At 39.7% G+C, this 24,683-nt stretch overlaps 3 protein-coding genes across 5 annotated transcripts in view; 1 reads left to right on the top strand and 2 right to left on the bottom strand.

Annotated features, from left to right (window-relative positions):
- Positions 1-1,956, bottom strand: part of KATNBL1 (katanin regulatory subunit B1 like 1) — a 62,727-nt gene extending 60,771 nt beyond the window's left edge. The window contains exon 1 of the mRNA XM_082842619.1: positions 1,843-1,956. The gene's annotated coding sequence lies outside the window, so the exon portion shown is untranslated. The remainder of the gene's footprint in view (positions 1-1,842) is intronic.
- An 80-nt stretch (positions 1,957-2,036) lies between these two features.
- On the top strand, positions 2,037-8,476 carry EMC4 (ER membrane protein complex subunit 4). Of its 2 annotated transcripts, XM_082842644.1 has the most exons (5): positions 2,037-2,212; positions 2,548-2,662; positions 5,676-5,829; positions 6,148-6,308; positions 6,564-8,476. In XM_082842644.1, the coding sequence occupies exons 1-5, from the start codon at positions 2,127-2,129 to the stop codon at positions 6,597-6,599; spliced, it is 552 nt and encodes a 183-aa protein (XP_082698770.1). In that variant the 5' UTR covers positions 2,037-2,126; the 3' UTR covers positions 6,600-8,476. The 2 variants fall into 2 exon arrangements, with proteins under 2 accessions (XP_082698770.1, XP_082698771.1); XM_082842645.1 differs by lacking the exon at positions 6,148-6,308.
- Positions 8,477-8,542: 66 nt separating this feature from the next.
- The window catches only part of SLC12A6 (solute carrier family 12 member 6), an 86,903-nt gene continuing 70,762 nt past the window's right edge, over positions 8,543-24,683 (bottom strand). For both annotated transcript variants that reach the window (XM_082852930.1, XM_082852929.1), the window contains exons 13-25: positions 22,021-22,195; positions 21,602-21,720; positions 20,287-20,385; positions 17,742-17,861; positions 16,631-16,735; positions 16,055-16,223; positions 14,540-14,735; positions 13,792-13,961; positions 12,735-12,866; positions 12,043-12,150; positions 11,658-11,842; positions 11,121-11,254; positions 8,543-9,873 (exon numbers count right to left, since the gene is read on the bottom strand). In XM_082852930.1, coding sequence (XP_082709056.1) covers positions 9,782-9,873; positions 11,121-11,254; positions 11,658-11,842; positions 12,043-12,150; positions 12,735-12,866; positions 13,792-13,961; positions 14,540-14,735; positions 16,055-16,223; positions 16,631-16,735; positions 17,742-17,861; positions 20,287-20,385; positions 21,602-21,720; positions 22,021-22,195 — 1,804 coding nt within the window. In that variant the 3' untranslated portion in view covers positions 8,543-9,781. The remainder of the gene's footprint in view (positions 9,874-11,120; positions 11,255-11,657; positions 11,843-12,042; positions 12,151-12,734; positions 12,867-13,791; positions 13,962-14,539; positions 14,736-16,054; positions 16,224-16,630; positions 16,736-17,741; positions 17,862-20,286; positions 20,386-21,601; positions 21,721-22,020; positions 22,196-24,683) is intronic.

Raw genomic sequence — 24,683 nt, 5'->3', positions numbered from 1 at the left:
TCAAAAAGAGTCATGTACCAAAATGTTCATTGCAGCTCTATTTACAATAGCCTGGAGATGGAAACAACCTAAGTGCCCATCATCGGATGAATGGATAAAGAAGATGTGGCACATATATACAATGGAATATTACTGAGCCATAAAAAGAAACGAAATTTAGCTATTTGTAATGAGGTGGATGGACCTAGAGTCTGTCATACAGAGTGAAGTAAGTCAGAAAGAGAAAGACAAATACCGTATGCTAACACATATATATGGCATTTAAGAAAAAAAAATGTCATGAAGAACCTAGGGGTAAGACAGGAATAAAGACACAGACCTACTGGAGAACGGACTTGAGTATATGGGGAGGGGGAAGGGTGAGCTGTGACAAAGCGAGAGAGAGGCATGGACATATATACACTACCAAACGTAAGGTAGATAGCTAGTAGGAAGCAGCCGCATGGCACAGGGAGATCAGCTCGGTGCTTTGTGACCACCTAGAGGGGTGGGATAGGGAGGGTGGGAGGGAGACGCAAGAGGGAAGAGATATGGGAACATATGTATATGTATAACTGATTCACTTTGTTATAAAGCAGAAACTAACACACCATTGTAAAGCAATTATACCCCAATAAAGATGTTAAAAAAACACATTTTTATAGATTTTTAAACCTTAAAAAAAGAAGTTTAATTCCAATCTGAAACTCCATTTCCATAAAGGATCTATTATTTCTAATGATATTCTAACAAACTTTAAAAAATATCAGTCAGATCTTTAAAGAGTGCCTTCTTCTTTCTCTTTAATTCTAGCACATATATAGCAAGTTGCCCTCTGTGTTCTATAGAACATTGATTCCATTGGACATTAACAGATGTGATAGAAAAAAAAAAGAGGCTTGTTATTCAGGCAGATTGGGAAACAAAATGAAAGGAGATTATTTACTGAATTATTTCTTGTGGTTTTAATGTTATACCAGTAGCACCGAGAATCTCTGGGATGTATGTGCAGAATACAATATCTCAAGCTTATCTGACCTTGGAACCTTTCCTCAGTTCAGTCTCAACATCTTCACGTTCTCTGGAACACGTTTTTCGCAAATAACACTATGAAGATTCCTAGAACAAAGGAATAAAAGACCTGGAGTACCCTTGCGACCAAAGAAACTTTGTTATAGCTTAAAAAATTTTATAGCAAGTAGGAGAGTACCTTACAAGGGAAGGAATATATGATTTGAATGACAGTGACAGCAACATTGGTTATAAAAGGGAAAAAAACAGTAAACAACTTAAAAACCCAATGATAGGTTTAATTATGATATAGGTATACAGTTGAATACAAAACCCGATCGCCACGAATAATGTTGGAGATTAATGACATTAAAAAACACGTCATGCACTTGTGGCGAGCACTCTATTCAACCTCAGAACAAGCCTCGAAAGCAGGTACATATGGAAAGGTCTGAAACACAAAGAATCTAACTTGCCCAAAATCACGCAATTAAGTAACGAAGCCAGAATTCAAACGGAGACCGTCTGAATCTTGAGCCCAAGAGCCTTAACATGCCCACACTGCCTCCTAGGTTTGCTGCGGAGCAGGGACAGAACTATCTACGTCGCAGGGTTCCTGTGAGAATTAAATGAAATAATAGACATAAAGTTCCTGGTACACGGTGGACATTCAACACCCAGAAGCTACTAAATAACTCGCTCAAGGTCACACAATCCGTGGTGAAGCCAGGATTTAAATAGATTATTTGAATCTTGTGCTCCCGGGAACGGGTAAGAGCTCCAGACGCTTTTCAGGGCTTCAACCCCTAATGGAGAGTCAGTATGGACTTCCCTTTGTCCCATAAAACGCACCTCAGAGGTGAGGGAACACCCTGCAGGCCTTCTTCAGAAAGGAGGGAAGGCGCGGAAGACTCTTTAGGTACCTTTACATTCCTTTTTTTCCCTCCCACCTTCTGTAGCTCCTACCACACCCTTCGGTCAGCCACCTGACAATTTCCGGGACGGAAGTGACGTCTATAGTTACGCGCCGGATGTGGACTTGCAGAGTGAGCCCCAGAAGTCGCGGATGCTGTTGGGCTTGAGGCCTGGCTGAAGTTTGGTCGGGAGCTCTGCAGCTTTGGGAGGCGGCCGTTGCCATGACGGCCCAGGGGAGCCTGGTGGCCAACCGAGGCCGGCGCTTCAAGTGGGCGATTGAGCTGAGCGGACCTGGAGGAGGCAGCAGGTGAGGTGCCTGGGCAAGGTTCGACATCAGAGCTCCCACCCCAGCACTACCCCAGAGGAATAGGACCTGAACCCTCAGGCCCAACTCCGTGAAAAGGATGGGTGGCCCAGAAACGACTCCTGGGGAGCTAGCGGCTTCTCTGCCATAGAGGTTTCTATGACCAAAGGATGCTTATTTCATTCCTCCCTACAGGCAAGGGTCTGACGAACCCACGAGAGGGCTGGTCTAATCTGGGTAGATGCATCTGAGGATCTTTATTCCTGTGATTCGAACGGGAAATGTGGAATATGAAGTGTGGAAGGCTGCAACCTTAGTTGCTTGGTTTTGGTCTCTAGGAGCCGAAGTGACCGGGGCGGTGGCCAGGGAGACTCGCTGTACCCAGTTGGTTACTTGGACAAGCAAGTGCCTGATACCAGCGTGCAAGAGACAGATCGGATCCTAGTGGAGAAGGTACAGAGGTATAGATGTCACTATAGTCCTTGGGCCAGTCCTGACCTACACACCCACCCTCTCCCACGCAGCACATGAATGTCTTACTGTAGATGGCCCTTATCCCGAATATTTGATAGCTAAACCGCTTGAGATTAATGTTACATTAGTTGACATATCAGATCCAAAAGTGCTCAATAATTGTAAAAATAAAAGACGTTTGAACATAAGATATAAGGAAGTAGGTTGAAAATTAGCTACTGGTAGCAATGCGTTCCAGTTCAAGTCATCTTTTTCTACTGGAGTTCCCTTATACCACACAACCAACCTGTCAGAACAGTCCGTTGCTTTTACCTTCAAAATAGATTCAAAATCTTAATTCTTATTGCTGTCATCTATCATCCTGGTCTAAGCCACTTCATCTTCTACCATTTTCCCCTTTGTTCACTCCTATAGTCAGAACGGCCTCCTTGCTGCTCCTTAAATATGCCAGGCAAGCTTCTATTTCAGGCTTTTTGTACTTGTTCTTTCCTTTTCCCCCAGATACCTTTATGATTTGCTGTCTCATCTCCTTTCAGTCTCTCACATGTTACCTTCTTAGTGAAGTCTACCCTCATGGTACTCCCTATCTTTTCTTACTTTATATTTCTCCATTTCATTCATATATATTTCTCCATATCATTCATATATAGTTTACTTATTTTATTATCTCTCTTTTCACTCTTGTAAGCTCCATGAGAGCAAGATTTTGTCTCCCAAGTCCCTCGAACAGTGCCTGGCACTTTCCTCTCAGCCTTAATATTGTTCAATATTAAATGAACTTTGATTCATGAAATGCAGTGATTTTCACAACATGAAAATGACAGAGCTGTTGTCAGTGGTTTTCTTGATAAGTGTCCTGTCATTTTTCATCTTGGTACATCAAAGCATAATATGAATAATACATGATAGTAAGGTATTACTAAAATGGCGTGATTTTAAAGGCAGATTATTATAAAATATGTATTTTAGAGCAATTCTGTTATATGGATGATTTGATATTTAAACTCTCAAATAGGGACTTCCCTGGTGGTCCAGTGGTAAAGACTCCATGCTTCCAAAGCAGGGGGCACAGGTTTGATCCCTGGTCAGGGAACTAAGATCCCACATGCTGCTCCGCAGGGCCAGAAAATTTAAAAAAAACAAGAATTCTATAAATAAACTCTCATATAAATGATCTATGTAAATGACAGATAAGGAAACTGTTTACACATGGCCATTTATTCCTTTATGTGAATAAACCCAAATGGACAGGGGTGTATTATTCTGTTTATATAGATAGATTTACTTTAAATATTTTGTTTAGGATTTTTTTTTTTTGGCTGTGTTGGGTCTTGGTTGCTGTGCACGGGCTTTCTCTAGTTGCAGCGGGGGGGGGGGGCTACTCTTCATTATGGCATGCAGGCATCTCATCATGGTGGCTTCTCTCATTGTGGAGCGCAGGCTCTAGGCATGCGGGCTTCAGTAGTTGTGGCACGTGGGCTCAGTAGTTGTGGCTCACGGGCTCTAGAGCACAGGCTCAGTAGTTGTGGCGCATGGCTTAGTTGTTCTGTGGCATGTGGGATCTTCCCGGACCAGGGCTCGAACCCGTGTCCTCTGCATTGGCAGGCGGATTCTTAACCACTGTGCCACCAGGGAAGCCCCTAGGATTTTTGCATTTAGGTTCATGAGTGATACTGGTCTGTAAACTTTTCTCATAATGTCATTGGCAGGTTTTGGTATTTATGAGGCCCCATATTACAGTAATGAATTCATTTTTTCTTCTCTGAGTTTGTATAAGATCGGCTTTATTTTTCCCTTAAATGTTAAGAATTTGCCAAATGTTAAGAATTAAGCCCAAGAATTTGGGCTTAATTATAGAGTTTCTTAAAGTTATAAGACTATTTAAATTTCCAACTTCTTATGCCATTTAGGTAAGTTGTTATATTTTCTAGGAATTTAGCCATTTCCCCCAAATTCATAATATTGATCACTTTAATATATGGAAGACCTATAGAGATGTCCCTTTTTTCATTCTTGCTGTTGAATATTTTGCTTTTTATTCATCAGGCTCACCAGTATTTTCTTAATCTTTTCGAAAAAACCTTTGGCTTTGTTGATTTTAAGAACATTTCATTAATTTCTGCTCTCATTTTGATTTCCTTCCTTTCCATTTCCTTGGGTTTAATTTATTCTTTTTCTTACTTCTTGAAATAGATGCTTACTTTTATTTAGTCTTCTAATATGTATTTAAGGGTGTAAACTTCTCAAAGCTCTGTGTCCCAGTTTTAATATATGGTATTTGTTATCAGTTAACAATATTTGTTTTCCACTGAAATTTCTTCTTTGATTAGTGGATCATTTAGAGCACATTTTTTCACTCTAACACATAGGGGATTTTCTAGTTATCCTTTTGTTATTGATTCCTAGCTTAATTGCATTATAATCAAAGAATATGCTTTGTATGATTGGAGTTCTTTGAGAGTTATTGACACTTTCTCCATGGCTCAGTAAGTTGTCAGTTTTTGTAAATGTCCTATGTGTGTTTGAAAAGAATGTGATTTCTGCACCTGTTGGGTGCAGTGTTCTATTTGTCAATTGGGTTAATAATATCATTCAGATCTTTTATATCTGGATTTGTCTGTTTGTTCTATTAGTTATTGAGGTATGCTAATCTACCACTATGTGGATTTATCTAGTTCTTCAGTTGTAGATGGGCCAGTGATAGATGCAGAAGTATAAGAACAAAAATAGGGAAGTCTTCTCTTTACCACAAGTCTTGGGGAAAAATGGTATTTGGGAAACCCATGGGGAAAAACAGAAATGGTGAAGATGCCTTATCTTTAGAAGAGCAAGCTTCCTGTGGCAAAGTGGGAGAAGGGCAGAGGTGGTGGAATTGAGGAGTCAGCTTACTCAGAAGCACGAAGTCAGGAATTGTGTTCATTTGACTTTAACACCAGTGATATAACGTAGGACTGAGGATAGTGATCAGAGGTTAAAACTGTGTTTGTTTTAGCGCTGCTGGGACATTGCCTTGGGTCCCCTGAAACAGATTCCCATGAACCTCTTCATCATGTACATGGCAGGCAATACTATCTCCATCTTCCCTACTATGATGGTGTGTATGATGGCTTGGCGACCCATTCAAGCACTTATGGCCATTTCAGCCAGTAAGTATTCTTGAAATAATAATCCTCCTTAAGCTTTAAGAATCAAAGGCAAATTCTTCGGCAGAACCCATTATGGGAAGTCTTTGGCACAGCTAGCTCTTGGCTAGTTGCAGTAGGAGTGTGTGCAGGGTGGTGATGGCAGTGGTGGTGGCATGGAGGAGGAAATGGTGCTTGTGGGTTTTTGTTCACCTTTAATGGTTCTATTTGTACTCTTACTATGGGACTGGACTGTCTGTGTTATATATATTAATATATGGCCTGATTCATATTGAAAAAAAAAGTTTTTTTGGTTTTTGACACTTTCTGTTACCCCAACAGCTTTCAAGATGCTAGAAAGTTCAAGCCAGAAGTTTCTTCAGGGCTTGGTGTATCTCATTGGGAACCTTATGGGTTTGGCATTGGCTGTTTATAAGTGCCAGTCAATGGGACTCTTGCCTACACATGCATCAGATTGGTTAGCCTTCATTGAGCCACCTGAGGTAAGGCAAAAGGAAAGTTAAATTTGGGGCAGATGTAATGTACAGTAAATAGTTGATCCATTTGATGGTGGGGGATCACAGTTGCTCTTAGAGCTCATTTCTTAAGAAATAAGATCCATTAGGAGTTTGGAAATTGTTATATTTTAAAGATAAAGCAAAGTAGAGCTTATGATTAAAGTATTAAGTACTTGATTCAGGAAGTTATTTCAGTTATTTCTCATTCACCATTAACTTATTCATTTTTTCTTTTTTCAGAGGATGGAGTTCAGTGGAGGAGGACTGCTTTTGTGAACCTGAGAAAGAAGCACGTGGTGCCTATGTATCTGGAGCTCATTTACAGCCACCTTCATGCCCAGTGGCTCCTCCTCAGCATACCAATCTTTAACATTATCACTCACTGAAAAGGACCAAAAGGTCTCTTTTCTCCATGGTGAAGAGACAGATCCTAGAAAGACAATGTACATATCACTACAAACACAAAAAAACTATACCACAACTCTTGACTGAAAATAAGGTAGAAAACTTTATTTATGTTTCCAGTAGAGAGCAAAACAACAAATGAAACCATAACTCTGTAAACAAAAGAGTGGTTGCTGATAAATCAAGAGCTACAGCAGCATCTCCTTTTAATAAATTAAATGGTTGAGAACAGTGCTTTAAAAAAAAGTTGCACAAGTTTCCCTTAAATCTATCCTCCTTGATATATTTCACTTCTATTTAACACAAGCTGGGACATAAAAATTCTGTTGGAGATACTAGAGAAATGTGAGAAACTAATGCTGAATTCAGATTATACATGATGAAAAGAAAAATAAACCAGACCAAAACACATAAAATGCTTACAGTGTAATTGCTACTTTAATATCCACAAAAATGGATTTTTAGCATGTTTAGGGAGAATGAGGATTCGCGGGATCTCAGGGGCCACAGGAATCTGAGGCAACGGAAGATACAAAGTAGTGGTCTTTGCCCTGCCAAAAGGAACTTGGCACCTGTCAGACAGATGCTGCAACTCAAACTTAAGCTTTTAAGATAGCTATAAAAGGCAGAGGGCCAGCAGTTGGAAAATGAATATTGTCATAACCTGCCCTGGTAAAGTCATAGCTAAGACTTAAAAGCTGGATCTCTTCAAAAGGCAGGAGGAGGTCTTTCCTTTCTCTTCCTGCATGAAACACAAAGCCCCTTCCCCTAAGGTGCATTCTCTCATCAAGTTTTCGGTATTGCTTTATTTGCAGTGATTAAAAGAGACAAGACAGTTTGCAGACAACATAAGCAACACATAGACATGAAATGCTCTAGACAGAGATGAGTTTAAATCTGGCCTAATAACCACTTCCCCATGTAACAGTGATTGTGTTTTAGGGCCTAAAGTAGGGGCTATATTAGTAGCCACTAATTCCATTATCCCTTTAAAGGATTCTTACAGAGCTCCAGCCACAAAAAGCTCTTCTAAAAGTAACCTTACTTTCTGTCCATTTGGCCAGAGGTTTTGTGTAAATGTAAAGGAGTTCCTGGGCAAGCTGACCTTTAGAGCATGGGTCTTTAATAGCTTGGGTCCTAGGGTACCTGTTCCACTACTGCTGGACTCAACTTAGCAATGGAGTGTTGCAGTGAAAGCTGTAAACAATGCTTCTACCCTCTGCAGGAAGCAGCAGAAAAAAAAGACTTAAAAGATCTTGTCTGCTTTGCTACCTGACTGGGCTGGGACACTGAGAGAAGAGCAAAGGGAATAAACCAAAATGACTCGGTTTCTTAAGCCATATTGAAGGGTTTTTCTCCTCTGTCCATAAGGGTCAGATGAATAGTCTGCAGACTATGGAGCAAGTCAGCTTGCTCCATATCCTACTGGTAATGAAAGAGTGGTACTATTTATCATTAATAAAATGAAATTCAAAAGCAGACATGAATACAGGCAAGATAGTTTCTTGGAATACCCTATCTATCCTGTACAATAAATGAAGATTTCACATATATGAAATTACCACTCAGTCACACAGGGCAGTTTTCCTATGCTCGAAAAGCGGGTGTTTTGTGATCATTAAGTTAGCAAATAAAAAGCTAAGCTTGCAGAAGCATTTCCTTGACACATTTAGCGCTTTCTGAAAACAAAACTGAAATAGAAGACTGTTACCTTGGATAATCTCTTAGTTCAGATCCAAGTTTCTGCAGTCAAAATGAATAAAATTGAAAGAAAATAAAATGCTTATACTTAGTGCTGAGCTGCATGCCCTCAAGTCTTCATTATGGCTGGCTTTGGGAATGAGTCCACAGGTTTCCTAATGAAATAAGTTTCTTGAAACAGGCCAATGCCAATTGCATGCCACTTCAGTGAAGTAGGTAAGAAGAGTAGCAGCAGCTCAGTAACTTTGGCACTATGGAAGGAGTATGGCTATAAACTTCGAATTCCACTGCTGGATTCTCCTTTTGAAGGATAATCCAAAGGTTTTAGCAAAGGATTTTAGCCAGTCTTCCTAGTGTGTTTGTTCTTATGATTTTTGATCTGTGCCTATAACCCGGAGGGCATAAAAGGGAGAAGGAAAGGAGAACCTATTGGTTAGTATGCATCATCATCTGCATTTCTTAGATAACAGCTTATATATTTTGCCCATGTCTCATAGGTAACCACAGACTGCATTTATGTAAATCTTGATAGCTACCTTTTGGAGTTCGCTTAGTTTGTCCATTTGCAAAGAACCTGAAAGAAAGAATTTTTACTCAAGCTTTTAAAAAACAGTTTCCGTGGTAACAGTGCCTGTCTTACAATCCTAACCACAGGATGGGTTTGAGAAACAGCTGAAATATACAACACAGTATGTGTACTTAAACATATTTTGGGGGAATTTTATTTTGGAGGAAGTAGGGGCTGCAGTTTCATGTTTCCGTTTTTATATATTAGTACCCTAATATAAAATTAGAGTCCTGGAGAGCAGTGGATACACTGACGAAAATTGTCATCTTGGCTTGCCACGGATGTCTCCACAAAGATGTTAGCTCCCTGTGTACTTGGCCATGAATTCTTTAGTATGATGAGGCTGTGTCTCTCTGGCTGTTACCCCCATGGTGTCATCATTGAATCATGACTTCTGAGACTCATCTTTAATGTTAGACGTGTACTTTTGTCTTCAGTTGAATTTCTAGCATCCCTTTTGCCAATTCATTTTATTGGTTTAGCTTGTTAATTCTAACTTGCCTTTATCTGGTACAGGCATGGCTTGTAGGACTTGAGCATTGTTCTGAGGTTGAGGGAATATCTGCTTCTTCTTTAAGGACAGCAGGTCATATGGTAGCAAAGAGCAGGTCTGTTTGTACTTTTCTGCACAAGTACTTGAGGCTCAGCTCATTAAGAGTTCAGCGTGATGTACACAGAACACAGGTCTCTAGTTGATGGGAGTGGTAGTAAAGAGCTGGCACTTCCATGGAGGTTGGAAGCCTTTTTGGAAAGGTGAGGCCCAGCAGAGTCATTCACGGGTAGATTATGAATAAATGGTGATCACTTCACTGCCACCACCTCGGACAAGAAGGACTCGCTCTAGTCCTTCAGTGAGCACTTCTAGGAACTCCATGTCTTCAGAATTTGTCAAGGAGACAAATAGGCAGAAGAGCACAACTTAAAACCTGGCATCATGATAATCTGAGTTTATCTGACTACAAAGCTGCAAAATCAACATGCTTGTTTTAATTATTATATATTCAGAACTGGAGAAGTCTGAACTCTGGAGTCAATCGAACTCTGAAGTAATCTGGGGATCTCGCCTCTTTGCATAAATAATACAAGACTCTCTCCCATTTGTTAGATTTTTTTTCTAAATGTTATTTTAAAATGGGGGAAACCCAGAAGTAATGTGTTACTACTATATAGCAAATAAGGCAGAAAGAAGAAAAAGCCACAACAGGGCAGCCTGTAAGATTCCAGGAGAGAATCCCAGTAATTTCCAAGTGAACCTGCTCAAGTTAGATTTTTTCTGCCAGTTTCTTTTTCTTTTTTTCTTCAAATACAGTTGATTTACGCGTTGTTTTCTTTTAACCTCTTTTCCTTAATGGTACTGGTGGGAATGGACCAGTCTGTGCCATTGCAGTGCTGAAGGGGTCCCATAAAAACAATCCTGGAATTAGGGTATGAAGAAGAACCTTATCTTTCCCCCTCAGAGGGAACTTCCACTTCAGCTGCCTCTCCCCTAACTCCATGCAAAAGAGAGAGGCTTTGCAAACTGAGAAGAGCCTGGAAAGGAGAAGGGCTGTGGGTGTTCCATCTCTAGGACTGTCAGAAAGGGTTCTATACACTGAATGTTGAAAGTCATGTTGCAAATATGCCACCTAAAAAGTCTCTTTAGGGTTCAGAGAGAACATCTTATACCCAACTCCCCTGAAGGAGAGTAGTATCACTAAGTAAGGATCCTTGCCTGAGACTTTTAACAGTCTTCCCTCCTCAAGAGAGGAAGTCATAGACAATGACTTTTACAGTTACTTAGTGTCCCATCTAAAACACAGGCTAAGGGCTTCCCTGGTGGTGCAGTGCTTGAGAGTCCGCCTGCCGATGCAGGGGACACGGGTTCGTGCCCCGGTCTGGGAGGATTCCACATGCCGCGGAGCGGCTGGGCCCGTGAGCCATGGCCGCTGAGCCTGCGCGTCCGGAGCCTGTGCTCCACAACGGGAGGGGCCACAACAGTGAGAGGCCGGCGTACAGCCAAAAAAAATAAATAAATAAAATAAATAAATAAATAAATAAGTAAATAAATAAATAATTTTTAAAAAACCCAAAAAAACAGAGGCTAAGATTTTCCCTACTGGAAGTTTTGCTCTCAGAAAGGATACAGTTTTCATCACCCTCAGGGTTTCGGGGTGGCCCTGGCATATTCAACAAAACCAGCTTTGCTTCATGGGACTTGTTAACTATAACCTCATTGAGCTTCACTGCTGTATGCATCCGCCTCACATTGGACTGGTCCCTGGAAGGGGAGCGTGGTGGGGAAGAAACAGGTGGGTTAAGGCAAAGAGAAAACTAGGCATATCGTCAACTTTAAAAAACTTGAGATTTTAGAGATTTTTTGCTTTAACTATGATTGATGTAATGAACAAATGATTGACTGCCTTATAATATTGATATCATAGCTTTCTCATTCCACATTTGCTTGTTTTATACCAGGAACACAGTATGGACAGGAAGAAAGATGGTTAGCTTGTGTACAGTGTTAACTGGTAGCTGATAGGCATAGGCAAACAATAGAAAGATGGCTGGATTTGGGGTGAAATGAAGACTAGATTCTGTCCTGTGTATTCAGGCAGTGCCACATCTGTGGCACTAACTAGGATACTATGTTAAGTGATAAGCTTGTGAGTAGGAAAACTTACGGACGCATGTTAAGTAGGTCCTGGAATCCTTCCATTGACTTGGCCTTTTGCCCCCGGGATGCCATATACTTGTCTTTCGTCCAGGTCATGTGCACCTTCTCCTGATAGGTCTCTGTCTCTTCATCCTCATCAGAGCCAATGCTGGTCAATCGTAGCATTGAATTCCGATCTTTTACCAGCTGTGCCTGAGGAAGGCCCAACATAGCTATGACTCTATACCCAATTTTCTCTCATGCTTCATCTTTAATTATTTTGAAATGTGGTTATAGTGGAATAACCAATAAAGCAATCAGGAAAGAATCTGTCATGCTGAGAACAATACTATCATCCCTTTCAGTGATAGACTTCACAGGGCCAGGATTAGGTCAGTGCAGCAAAGTCTCACCTCTCTGTCGCGCTCTGTTTTGGATAGTCGCATGTGCCGGAGCATCTGGGACCTTTGCTCCATCATCAGGGTGCGCTCGTAAGTATAAGCTGATATGTCACTGTCATGCTGCCGTAGATATCACACGGAGTAGGCAATAAGCACAAAAGAGAAAGAACCATATATTTTCATTTCCACTTACTAAATTACACCAGAGAAAGTATCACAATATCAACCTAGGTTTTAGTTTTTGTTCAGCCATTGAGCTACGTAAATATAATAATATTGTGGATTGTAGATCAAATCCAGAGCCCTGAGTCTTTTCCACAATCTAACCATGACATACGTGTTTCCTTGAAACAAAAAACAAAAACCCCAGTCTTATTTTTTTTTAATACTTACAAGTTATTTTTTAAAAAAAGCTATGTGTGATTTTAGCACGAATATATGAACTGAAACTTAATAAAACTGTATTAAGCAGATAAGAATCCAGCAGAAATATAAGGGCTATGGAACAAACAAACAGGAAAGCAAAAATTAAAAACTACCACTAAATACACATCACATATGCATTGTACTTATCTAGATCAACATATGAGAGTTTTGTTGGAACTAAGGAATTAATCCACATTTGCAGCTGAAGAAATTCCCAAACCAGAAGAGGTTCTAGAATGACAGGGTAGTCTCTCTTATCTCGAACTCAGCTTTCTCACCATCTCCACCACTTCCACCTCTGCCTCAATGCGAAGGTGATACAGGAAGGTGGCCAGGTCCTTCTTCATCTGAATACTGTTGTCTTCTAGTTGGGCTACTGTGAAGATCCGTATGCTGCATTTTCGCCACACCTGAGAAAGTACCACATATACATGGAAAATTAAATGCAAGAAGGCAAAAAAGAGTTATTGCTTAAAATAAATGGCACTTTTGCCCAGAACAATCTTGTACAGTTTCAGGGTATATGTTCCTAGATTCTTACTTGCCATATTATTATTTATTTACTTATTTATTTATTTTACTTACTTGCTGTATTATTGTTAGGGCAAAAGCTTGACCAAGGAACACATAAAATATAGTTTAAAGGAGTTCTTATTTCATGATAAGAAAAAAACTTGGCAAAACAGAAAAGATGGCACATGATACATTAAGAGGGTGCTTTACTCAGATAGCATACTGATGACACTGTGCAGACTATAATATTTACTATTTTAAATTTCAGTCTTACCAAAGGATGAACATAAATATGTATAAGATACACACACACCCTCTTAGGTTTCCAGTATTTTCGTCTTTTTCTTTTTTTGTTTTTGCGGTACGCGGGCCTCTCACTGTTGTGGCCTCTCCCGTTGTGGAGCACAGGCTCCGGACGCGCAGGCTCAGCGGCCATGGCTCATGGGCCCAGCTGCTCCACGGCATGTGGGATCTTCCCGGACTGGGGCACGAACCCATGTCCCCTGCATCGGCAGGCGGACTCTCAACCACTGCGCCACCAGGGAAGCCCCAGTCTTTTTTTTTTTTTTTAATTTACTTATTAATGTTTTTTTCCAAGGGCTCATATGGAGTTCTATTAATTTGCTGAATTTCCCTTGGAAATAGGTATCAACTACAAAGAAAACTATTTCTTATAACGTTGAATCTGGAATCACGGAAAGCCAAGAATAATCCCCAAGTTTTCTAAGCCCCAACACTATAGAATGAAAGGAAGACTCTCTGTCTAGTGAACCAGGACAGAAGTTAAGAGAGAAAGACTTTTTTAAAAAGGTGTCAAAATACCTTGTGCTGTTTCAGTAGGAACGGTAAGAGCATGAGCATCCCCCCATCATGCACGATCCACCACACATCAATGTTGCCCTCAGAAAACTGCTCCACATTGCTGGGAAAGAAGGAGATGTTTTTAGCCACCAGCAGGGCCAGATGGGCAGCAGTTGTCACTCGAACTGTGCCTAGGGAGAAAAAAGAGAGAATCAGCATAAGCAGAGATGAATCCTTAGGCTTACCTTGCTTCCTACCATGTCAGCAAAGAAAGGATAATGCCCATTGACAGTTCTTTGAGCAAGGTGTCCTATTTACACAGTAGGCTATACCAAATCAAGTAACGAAAATCATTAAGAAAAATTTGAATAGCTAACAGAATTAGACTGAGAACTATGATTTACATTACTAGGTGTATTCTGATTACTACATTTCTAAGTGGGGGATACATGAATTGGGGAGATTTTGATGCTGAAGAACAATTCTTCCAATTCCTGTGAGAATGTCAATGTGGGAGATCACACATGGAAATATGGCAATTTCAGAGATAATTCCTAATGTAAGACTTGGCAAGATAAACAACTGATGAACATTATGTAAGGCTGGAGGGGGTGAAGAGAATCAGGTTATTACTAGTAGTAGTTATTTAGGTGCCCTTATGAGACTATGCTTCAGCAAGGACATCGTCTCTACTTTAGGAGGCTGGGGGGTGGGGTTAGGGTATATCCTCTATTTGAGCCCTCAGGATAGTATGAGAAATGTTTTGTACCAATAAAAGTCTTCCAAGCTCGAGCATCTTCACTCTGGCGCCAGCCATTTGGCCACCCCATCACCACTGTGTTGTGCTTCATGCCCCCAAGGCCACATGACTGGATGAGGTGGGAAATGCCCTCTCTCAGCTTGGCGGCCACCACCAGCTGGGAGAATCCTTTCACCTTCTCTGCCTCCATTAGATGCTTTATGGTCTGAAAGAGAGACAGAATCTCAACACTGAATTACTTCATCCTGGGTCTTTTAACTTCTTACTCCTTCTCCATATTATATTCCCCTCCCCCTTCCAAACTCTGCATAAGATCTACAGAACAATTCAAAAAGTTTAATTTATCCCAATGAAATTTTATTATCCTTTGCCTTTTTCACTTGCTAAGTGCTTACTACATATGTAGGTAGTTGTCTACATGTACTGATAGTTCCTCTACCTTTTCCTCTCTTCTGCTTTTCTTTCTAACATACCAAACAAATTGAGAATAGGGATCGTCACAAAGTGAATATTCAATATTCCTTCTTAATTGCCCAGGGTGAGTGTGAACATAATCTCCTTCCTTCCTTAGTCCCAGTCTTGCCCTGACTCATATTACTAGAAATTCAATATGACGATTCAGTTTCAATTTAGAATTATCTCAGGTATGTTTTCTATTTTTGTTTTTGCTACTTCCACATCCCTTTTGATATTTTAATGGTGATTACTTGCGAAACTTGTATTTGTTTTACTATTCTTTTATTTATTCAAGCCAGTCTGGAGATAATATTTCATTTAGTCTTACTTCACTCTCTTGGTAGAAAGGTAGAGAGAATAATGGTGTGGAAAATGGATATGATTTTCCCAAAGGCACAGATTAAGTCAGCGGTGTAGCTAGGATAATCAGGGTCTCTTGATTTCCAATACTGTGCTTTTTATTTATTTTTGTGATCACTCTGGACTAATGTTTCTTCAGCATTTCTAGTTCTAGGGTTTCAAAGCATTCCAAAATGAAATCCAGTAAAATTTTTGAAATGTAACTGAAATTTCTCCAGGGTGATTTCTATCATTTATAATAGAGTGAAATCTACTTTCTTCTTCAGGAAGAACTTTAATATCCCATAAGCTAATCAGAAGTAGCAAAGGAATCTTGGTCATAGCACCATGTAGATTAGCAAAGAGGAAGAAAATGTGCTCATCGCTCCTTGTTGTCACAAGATTGAGAGGAACCATCACTATAGTTCAAGGGATGATTTATTTACATGACTTCTCTCAGGGCTGAGTCAATGTCTGGAGTCTATTTGGAAATAGTGCTTAGCCTTGATAATCTTATAGTTTAGAAATGCTTTTTAAATGGGAAGAATAAATTATTATCTTCTGGTTCATCGTAGTATTTGGGAGAATATGACCATTCAAGTCAGCACTATGAAGGACACCTCCTAGATCACTCAGGAAAGGGATTAATTTAGAAATCCGAGGTCTTATGACTCAACAGCACAAAACCATAAGCTAAGTTCCACGAGGTCAATAAGCCTTGACTCTTACCTGCTCAGCAGCTAAAGCTTCACCGTAGTTCTCCAGGAAGTTCCCCACGATGACAGAGCCCACAATAGTGAGACCCTTTCCTGCCTTAAGCTGTGAAGCAAAGGTGAGGAGGCGAGGATGCTTGACATGTAGGTCTTCATCTAGTTTCAGCAGTACAAGCAACTGAGGCCTGTCAAGAGGTTGGCGGGGAAGGGGGTGGGATGAGAAAACACTCTGGGTCTGGGGACAGAATGACAAGTCTACCCTTTAATTCAGGAGATCTGTATAAAACACGTACTTTGACAGAAGGAAGAGATTAGAGAAAATGATAGGGTGCGGCTGCATAGTTATTCTGAATTTTCCCAGTATTACCTCAAATTGATCAGTCTTGAAGGAAGAATGAAAATGGTAGAAGTCTAGATCATATAGCACATGATTAAAAGGGAACAGAGGATCAAGAATTTAGAATCAGTCAGAGCATGTCCATTTCATGAATTCCTTGAGCCCCATGATTTTCTTATCCTGTAATCAATGAAGCACACCTTTCTGTGTGGTAACTCTGTGCCAAACACCACTAAGCTCTGTTGGTTTTTTTACCTCCAGTTTTTAGTGTGTGGAGGTCCTTCTTCCAGCCGAAGCAAAGCAAATCGGGCTGCACTGAGGGACAGCCCGCGGATACCATCACCCCATTCTTTCTCAGCTCTGGGAGAGAGAGGAGAAAAGAGCAGAGACAGATTTAAACCATAAGTACAATCTCAAAAAACAGTTTACTTTTTCTTTATCTAAAAGTAACATACACACAAGGTAGAATATTAAAGCTCATATTAATTATTTATATGATGATCTCTATTAACATAATGAACCCACAGTAAGCAGATCAACACTACCCTTCACCAACACACTGCACTACACAGCCATTCAGAATAAAGGCTGGAAGGGTCACTTAACTTGTCCTGCGATGTAACTATTCAAAAGCAATAATGTAAAATAGCAATTTGGATTAGGAAATTACTACAGATCCCAAGTTTAAATTATTTCAAAAATAATTGCAGAGAAAGCAAAACTCAATGTAATCTTCTAGATCAGAGTGTTATTTATTCCTAATTTTGGAACGTTGTTAGTGAAGTCTTAGTTGTTACAAAGTAATTCAGGACTAATTTATTTTCCATTTCAGACACAATTCCTTGCCTGAAGAGATAAGCAAGAATATTTATATTTGTGTTATACTTTGTTTTTTAATTTTAATTTTGTACTGGAGTATAGTTGATAACAATGTTGGGTTAGTTTCAGGTGTACAGCAAAGTGATTCAGTTATACATATATGAGTATTGAGCAGAGTTCCCTGTGCTATACAGTAGGTCCTTGTTGGTTATTTTATTTTTTTTTTATTTCTATTGGAGTATAGTTGATTTACAATGTTGTATTAGTTTCTGCTGTATGGCAAAGTATACTTTAATACTATCATTACTATTTCAGTACATCCTTTTAGTTATCTTTTCCCTGATCCATTCATACTTTCTCAACAGATTCCCTTTATGATCAATGGCTTATGTCTGTAAGGTGACTAAGAGAATTAGGGGTACAAAATTTGGGTACAGATGAATGAAGTTTCCTGGATCCCTACTGCAATTTTCACCAGGCTGGCTCTAACCAAACTAGCCAGTTTTGATAGTTTTAGCAGCAATCAAGGTTGTATATCCAGACTTACCCTTGGTACTCGATGTACTTGTAGATCATACCAGCTATTACCATAGCTACGATGGCATAATACCAGGAAGAAATAAACATCAGAGCCAGACAGATACTCATTCCCATGAAAGAGAGGGCCCTAGAAAATTAAAAACAAAAAGAATTTTTTTAAATGTGTTTCTAAGCAGCTGCAAAAGAAGTCTGTGCCAAAGGTGCTTCTTAAACTGGTGAGAAATTATTATTTTTAAAAATTCCAATATGTTGCAGATAGAACTTCTGTAAAATGCAATAAAAAATGAATTACTAGGGCTTCCCTGGTGGTGCAGTGGTTGAGAGTCCGCCTGCCGATGCAGGGGACGCAGGTTCGTGCCCCGGTCCGGGAGGATCCCTCATGCCGCGGAGCGGCTGGGCCCGTGAGCTATGGCCGCTGAGCCTGCGCGTCCGGAGCCCGTGCTCCGCAACGGGAGAGGCCACAACAGTGAGAGGCCCGCGTACCGCAAAAAAAAAAAAAAAAAAAAAAGAAAAAATGAATTACTAGAAAAACTGTTATATGCTTGGATGTTGTGACAATGTCAAATTGCTATAAAGTTTCTAAATGCTTTTTCTCAGTTTTTATAGTTGTCTTATCATGGACTGGCAACAATCAATAGATCTGCACTGAGTCCTGAACCACGCTTAGTGCTGATGTTTCCCATTGCTGGAAGAATATATAAATGAAGAGGGATGCTATGAAAGTCATCTGTAGTTATGAGGACAATTAATACCTACATGGGAAAGCAAAGATGGGACGTGTAGTCAAAAATATTAATAACTCTTTGATCTTTTTTAAAAAAGTATTTCACGTGAATATGACTAAAAACTTTATGAACATTTATTAACACAACTGCAGAACCCACTGGGAAAAATCTCCCATTAGTTTCTTTACTTTACATGAGGAACTTGGAAGAAAATAATGAAATTCTTGTTTTGATCAAATCGGTAGACAACTATGCTTACTGAAGTTGTTTTCTGTACAGAATGAACTTAGTTGTATGACAAATTTCAAAGAACAAATAGAACAGTTGTTAATCTGGAGAAAATTAGGATCTAATGAATGAAAATATAGAGTGTAAAGAGAAAGAGAAAAAGTAACAAAAGCAAAATAGTAACACAAAAAAAGTTCAGAATGAACTTTTTTTTTTTTGCAGTACACGGGCCTCTCACTGTTGTGGCCTCTCCCGTTGCGGAGCACAGGCTCCAGACGCACAGGCTCAGCGGCCATGGCTCACGGGCCCAGCTGCTCCGCAGCATGCGGGATCCTCCTGGACCGGGGCACGAACCCGCGTCCCCTGCATCGGCAGGCGGACTCTCAACCACTGCGCCACCAGGGAAGCCCCATAATGAACTTTTAACTAAAGTTAAAGCTAGAAAGAGGATTAAAGGTGTTAAGATCAGTTGAAGATCTAAATTTGTGCCAGATAAAGGTTACATCACTACCCACCACTGGTAAGTGAAACTAGAAAGGGATCAAGGAAAAAGTCAGCAAAGAGGAATGTAGCAACAGGTACATACAGGGCATATTAAAGAACCTCTAGCTGTGACAGAAAAGAAATAGAAAGAAATGGGATGGTAGCTAAAAACGTGGTGGCTCCTTTAGGACTGAGGAGACATGAACACAACAGCAGCAGCTGTAGCAACATTTCATTGAGAGCTTTACTGTGTACCTGCACAGTGTACAGGCACTGTGCTCAGCACTTTACATTATCTCAAAACAACCCTATGAGATAGATAATACTATTAGTCCCATTTTACAAATGAATAAAATGAAATTTTATGTGGTTATGTGCTTTGTTGAAAGTTACAAACTAGGAAATAGTAGAGCTGACACTTGAACTCAGGTCATCTGGCTCCATAGCTCATACTCCTTTTTTTAAAATTTTTTTTAAAAAAATTAATCAATTAATTAATTTTGGCTGGGCTGGGTCTTCGTTGCGGCACCCAGGCTTCTGTAGTTGCGGCACATGGGCTCTAGAGCACGCAGGCTCAATAGTTGAGGTGCGTGGGATCTTAGTTCCCCGACCAGGGATCAAACCTGGGCCCCCTGCATCGGGAGTGTGGAGTCTTAACCACTGGACCACCAGGGAAGTCCCCTCATGCTCTTAACTACTAAATGAAATCACATTAAGGAAGGGAGTCTGAGAATCAAAACTGATGAAAACTGATGCGAATACGAGGATAAATGGAAAGAAATGAAGCCCAGTGCTTAGCTAAGAGGGAAACAGGCAATCAGATATGCAAAGGGTAGGTTGTTTTAACCTGAAGAACACAGCAGCCTGGAAGTATTTATTTCACAGTTTTGATCTTTATTCTCAAGTGGATATTATAAGTTATTATAAAACCATATATAAAAAAAAAACCACAGTAGGATGGTGGAAGTTCATGTGAGCACTGGAAGTTGCAACAGACAGTAGGAAATGGGTGACCAAGAAAAAATTGTATCAAGAACTCAGAATCTCCTAGTTTTCTAGTTCAATGATGGGTTCTCTCCAAATGTGGGGAAGAAGAAGAAAAAAAAGCTGACTCACCAGTGGTAGTAGCGGAACCGGGGTCTCCAATTGGGTGTTCGAAGTAATGTTTGCAAGGCACATGCCAAGTTCACGAAGAGGTAACACATGAGAAAAAACCTGGCAGAATAAAATAAGTAAGAGGAATGATTATTACTGTAAAATAATTCTTCAAAGGTTACTTTAGATAACTAGAGAGATTCGCTATATTTAAGCCTTTGTTCTAGGCCACTAGCGTTTAATTAAGACTAGGGTGTAGAGGAACTTAACCTCCACGCAAACCTGCTCAACCTCCGAAGTTCTCTCTCAGTGAAAGACACAACCACTCTTTACCCAGTTCTTCTTGGGACAATCCCGGTTTCCTCTTCACTAGTCAACCTTGTTCCAAATTCACTTATCAAGTCCTATGGATTCTACCTATTTACAAATCTCTAAACGTTTCCCCCCTCCTTTCCACCTCTACTTCTATGAGCATAGTTGAGGCTCTCATTTCTTCTTTGTTGGATTAGTGAAATAAGCTTCCAGCTGGCACTCCCAGCTCAATTTTGGCCTCCTTCTAACCTCTCTTTTATACTGAATTGATCATTATGAAACAGAAACATGATAATTTTGTTCTCAAAGGATTACCCACTACTTTCAGGTAGAAGTTCCAGGTCCTTTGTGATCTGGCTCTACCTATTTCCCCGCTCTGCACCTCTCCAACCCGCAACCTCCCACTCGATCAAAGCCAAACCTTCGCTTCTCCAGATGTGCTGCACTATTTCATCTCTCTGTTCCTTCACACACATTCCCTGCCTGGGATCTCTTTGACCCCTTCACTGATTAGCAATCCTTCAAGATACCAGTGTCACTTCTTCCAGAAAACCTTTCCTGAGTCTCAGTCTTTGGAGCTCATATAGTGCTCAGTATTCACCTTGACCACAGTACTCATCACACTAGACAGGGATCACTGCTTTCTTTATCTATCTACCACCAATTCTCTGAGGTTGTGCCTCAGCCACCTTATGCTTATTCTCAGCATACTGCCCAGTGCCAGGGAGATAGTAAGTCATCAATAAGTCAATAAGTTGAATGACTAGTAGTAAAAGCTACAATCAGTTGATAACGAATCAGAAATGAAGGCAAAGAACTTTTGAAGTTATGCAGGTAGAAAGAAACCATGACAACTTATGAAGTTAGCCTTACATGAAAAGTCTCAGGAATATTTATTATTTAGGTGAAGTTACACCTATACTTGGTTCTCTCTGTTATCACTACTGTCACATGCCTGATGGAAATCAACATGTATTATACATCACATAAGCAAGAGTAAGTGAAAAGAATAACTGGCTCTTACATGGAAAGAATTGGGGCCACAAGATCCAGGGAGGCAATAAGGATTCCCAGCTCTGCAATGACAGCAGTTAGAAGTAAAGCCCAGGTAGGTTCCCCATTGGCTTTGCTGTGGCCAAACACCTGTACATAGAAGGGAAATATCAGACACAGGAGTGTGGGGAGGGTTTGAGTCAATGCTCCCTGATTCCTCTATGCTATAGTTTCACAGCTCTGAAAAATAATAGTATTACAACTGTGGTAGCTTTTAAATGCCTTTACCCCACTCACATGTAAACTCATACTAGAGACTTAGAGGGTCTTGTGCTAAAAACCCACGTCTTCATATTATATGATCCAGTAATTCCTAAGCCTTATGAAGATCACACTGTTTCTTGTAAAACCTGGGAAAACAGGAAGAGGGCATAGGACAGGGTCACTCACCCTCAGAAAGGGTATGATGTTATCCTTGGCTATAGCCTGTAGCAGCCTCGGTGCACCTGTGAGACTCTGAAGTCCAGCCCCACACGTGGAGAAGAAGGAGCCAATAACAATCACCCACGGGGATGGCCAAGATAAGATACCCACCACGAGATTACCTTTCACAGCATCCCCAAACCTGGGAGAGAAATCAGAGTGAGGAAATTTGGCCTGGAAATAACTTTAGACGAAACAACTAGACTGACATTCCCCTAATTTTTTCTATTTATAATTTTTAGAGAATCAAAATTGAGATAGACATGAATAATAATAAATATAAACGTAGGTAGATCTGATCAAAAGGCACTAGTAGCCTATATTAAGAAAGAAAATAACCTGTAGGGCCAGAAAATAAGCTAAGCTTTAATTAAAGCTTTCCCCCTCAAATTATCAAAATATCTACTCTACAGAAAAACTGTAAAAGTATAGAAAAATACAAAAAAATCAGGAAGGAAATCCATAATTATAACGTAACTGCTAACATTTTGCATACCTTGCATATTTTAGTGTTTACTATGTTTTTAAAAACATGGATGAGACCACACTGCACCTATCCTTCTGTATTCTTTTTAAACTTATAAGCAATTTCCTATGTCATGAAAAACTCATGAATAAACATTTTTACACGTTTCTTTACATTATCGTAATTTACATTATCCATTCCTCTAGTGTTGATTTTCTACTACAGAAAATACTGTGATTGACATCTTTATGCACATATCCACATTCACATTTCAAATTTTTTTTCCTTATGGTAGATTCCTAAGAGGGAATAACTGCAACAAAAGGGATCAACATCGTTAAATATTTCAAAGCACTACCAAAGTGCTTTCCAGAAAGGGTATACTGGATTTATTCCCACTGGAAGTAGATGAAGGTTCATGTCTTACGGCACATACCTATCTCACACCAGCTCTGAGTATTAAAATTTTAAGTCACTGCTAACTTGATGGGTAAAACATGGCATCTCATTGTTTAATTATTTATGGTTTTAATGATTTTTTACAATGTATCACGCACACAAAAGAAATGTGCAAAAACTAAATGCATATTTCAATAAATTTTCACAAAGCAAACATCCACGTAAAACATCCAGTCAAGAAACAGAACACACTGTCAGCACCCAAAATCCTCTCTTATGCCCACTCACCAGCTCTTTCTCCCTCCCCACTCTCCTAATTTTTAATGCTATATAGTTTTACCTGTTTTTAAACTTTAAATAAATGAAACAGTATATATGTTTTGTGTTTGGTTTCTTTGATTCAACATTGTGAAATTTTTCTTTTTTTCTTTTGGTACATAGCTATGGTTCATTAATTTTCGCTGCTGTATAGTTTTCCATCACATGAATACATAATTTATTCATTCTACTGCAGATGGACATTTGGACTATTTCCAGATTTTGCCTCGTAAGAACAATTCCACTGAAAGAATACTTGTGCACACTTCTTAATGCACACATGTATGCATTTGTGTTGGATATACCTAGTAGTGGAATTGCTGGTTCATCAGGTATGCATATGTTCAACTTTAGGAGATAATGTCCAACAGTTTTCTGAAGTGGTATTCTAATTTACACTTTCTATAATTTTTATATTATAATTTACCAAAGCTCTATAAACCCATTTTCAATCACAATCATATAGAAATAATAAACTGTGTTACTTATTTATTTTTGTTAACAATATTTATATAGCATCTATTAGAGTTCTTGTCCTCAAAGAATTCAATCTAGTATAGGGGACAGAAATATGAAATCAAGTAGCTGCCATACAGTATTTTAAGTGCAATAATACAATATGTTCAGTAGAGTGGCTGAACAAAGGGAGGAGCGGTTATCTGTTGTGTGAGTCTGGGAAAGCTTCACAGGATAAAGGACACTTAGTCTAGTCTTAAAGGATGAATATAAGTCTGCCAGGTGGGAGTAACCCATTCTAAGCAAATAACATTGCACCCACAAATATGTGGCTGGATGGAGAGTTGAAACAACAATATTTACTCTGTGTTACGGCTGGAGCTTAGGGAGCTTTTGAGGGAACGGTGGGAGATGAGATCAGAAAGAGGTAGAGAGGGCAAGACCAAAGTAATGAGCATTAAGGGGCTTTGGCAGGCTCTGAGCAGGAAGGTCCTATGATCAAATTTTGTGTTTTAGAAAAATCATTCTGGTGACAGTGTAGAAGAAAGATTAGAAGGTAGTAAAACTGAAAGGGAGAGTATTACAATAATCTAGGCAAAATATCCTGAAGGCCTGTACAGAGTGATGGGGATAAAAATAGTGGAAAGAATGAGATCTAGTAAGAATGAAGGGTGAAATTTACAGGGCTTAGAAACCAACTGGATGAGGGAATTGATGGAAGAAGTCTAGGATGACACCTAGGTTTCTGTTTTGAGAAAGGGATGAATGGTAAGGCTATTAACTCCTCAAGATGGGGAAAAAGGGAAGAGATATAGCAGGTTTTGGAGGAAGAGTTTTCTAGAAGTCTCTTGCAAAACATTTCTTTTTTTTTTTGTATTCACAGATGAAAGGAAAAACACTCAGCAGCCTTCATGAAGGAAATGAAGAAAGTAAGTTTCAAGATTTTATTTAGGATGCCAATCAGAGACACTTATGTCTCATAGAGGAGATG

The sequence above is a fragment of the Leucopleurus acutus genome (assembly GCF_964270905.1).
Source record: "Leucopleurus acutus genome assembly, chromosome: 1".
Classification (NCBI taxonomy): domain Eukaryota; kingdom Metazoa; phylum Chordata; class Mammalia; order Artiodactyla; family Delphinidae; genus Leucopleurus; species Leucopleurus acutus.
The sequence above is the reverse complement of the archived record's forward strand: the minus strand, read 5'-3'. Positions and strand labels throughout refer to the sequence as shown.

Coding starts and splice junctions, on each gene's coding strand:
- EMC4 (XM_082842644.1), top strand. CDS start 2,127: ATGACGGCCCAGGGGAGCCTGGTGGCCAACCGAGGCCGGCGCTTCAAG. Junction 5,830..6,147: donor ACTTATGGCCATTTCAGCCA/GTAAGTATTCTT, acceptor TTACCCCAACAG/CTTTCAAGATGCTAGAAAGT. Junction 6,309..6,563: donor CCTTCATTGAGCCACCTGAG/GTAAGGCAAAAG, acceptor TTCTTTTTTCAG/AGGATGGAGTTCAGTGGAGG.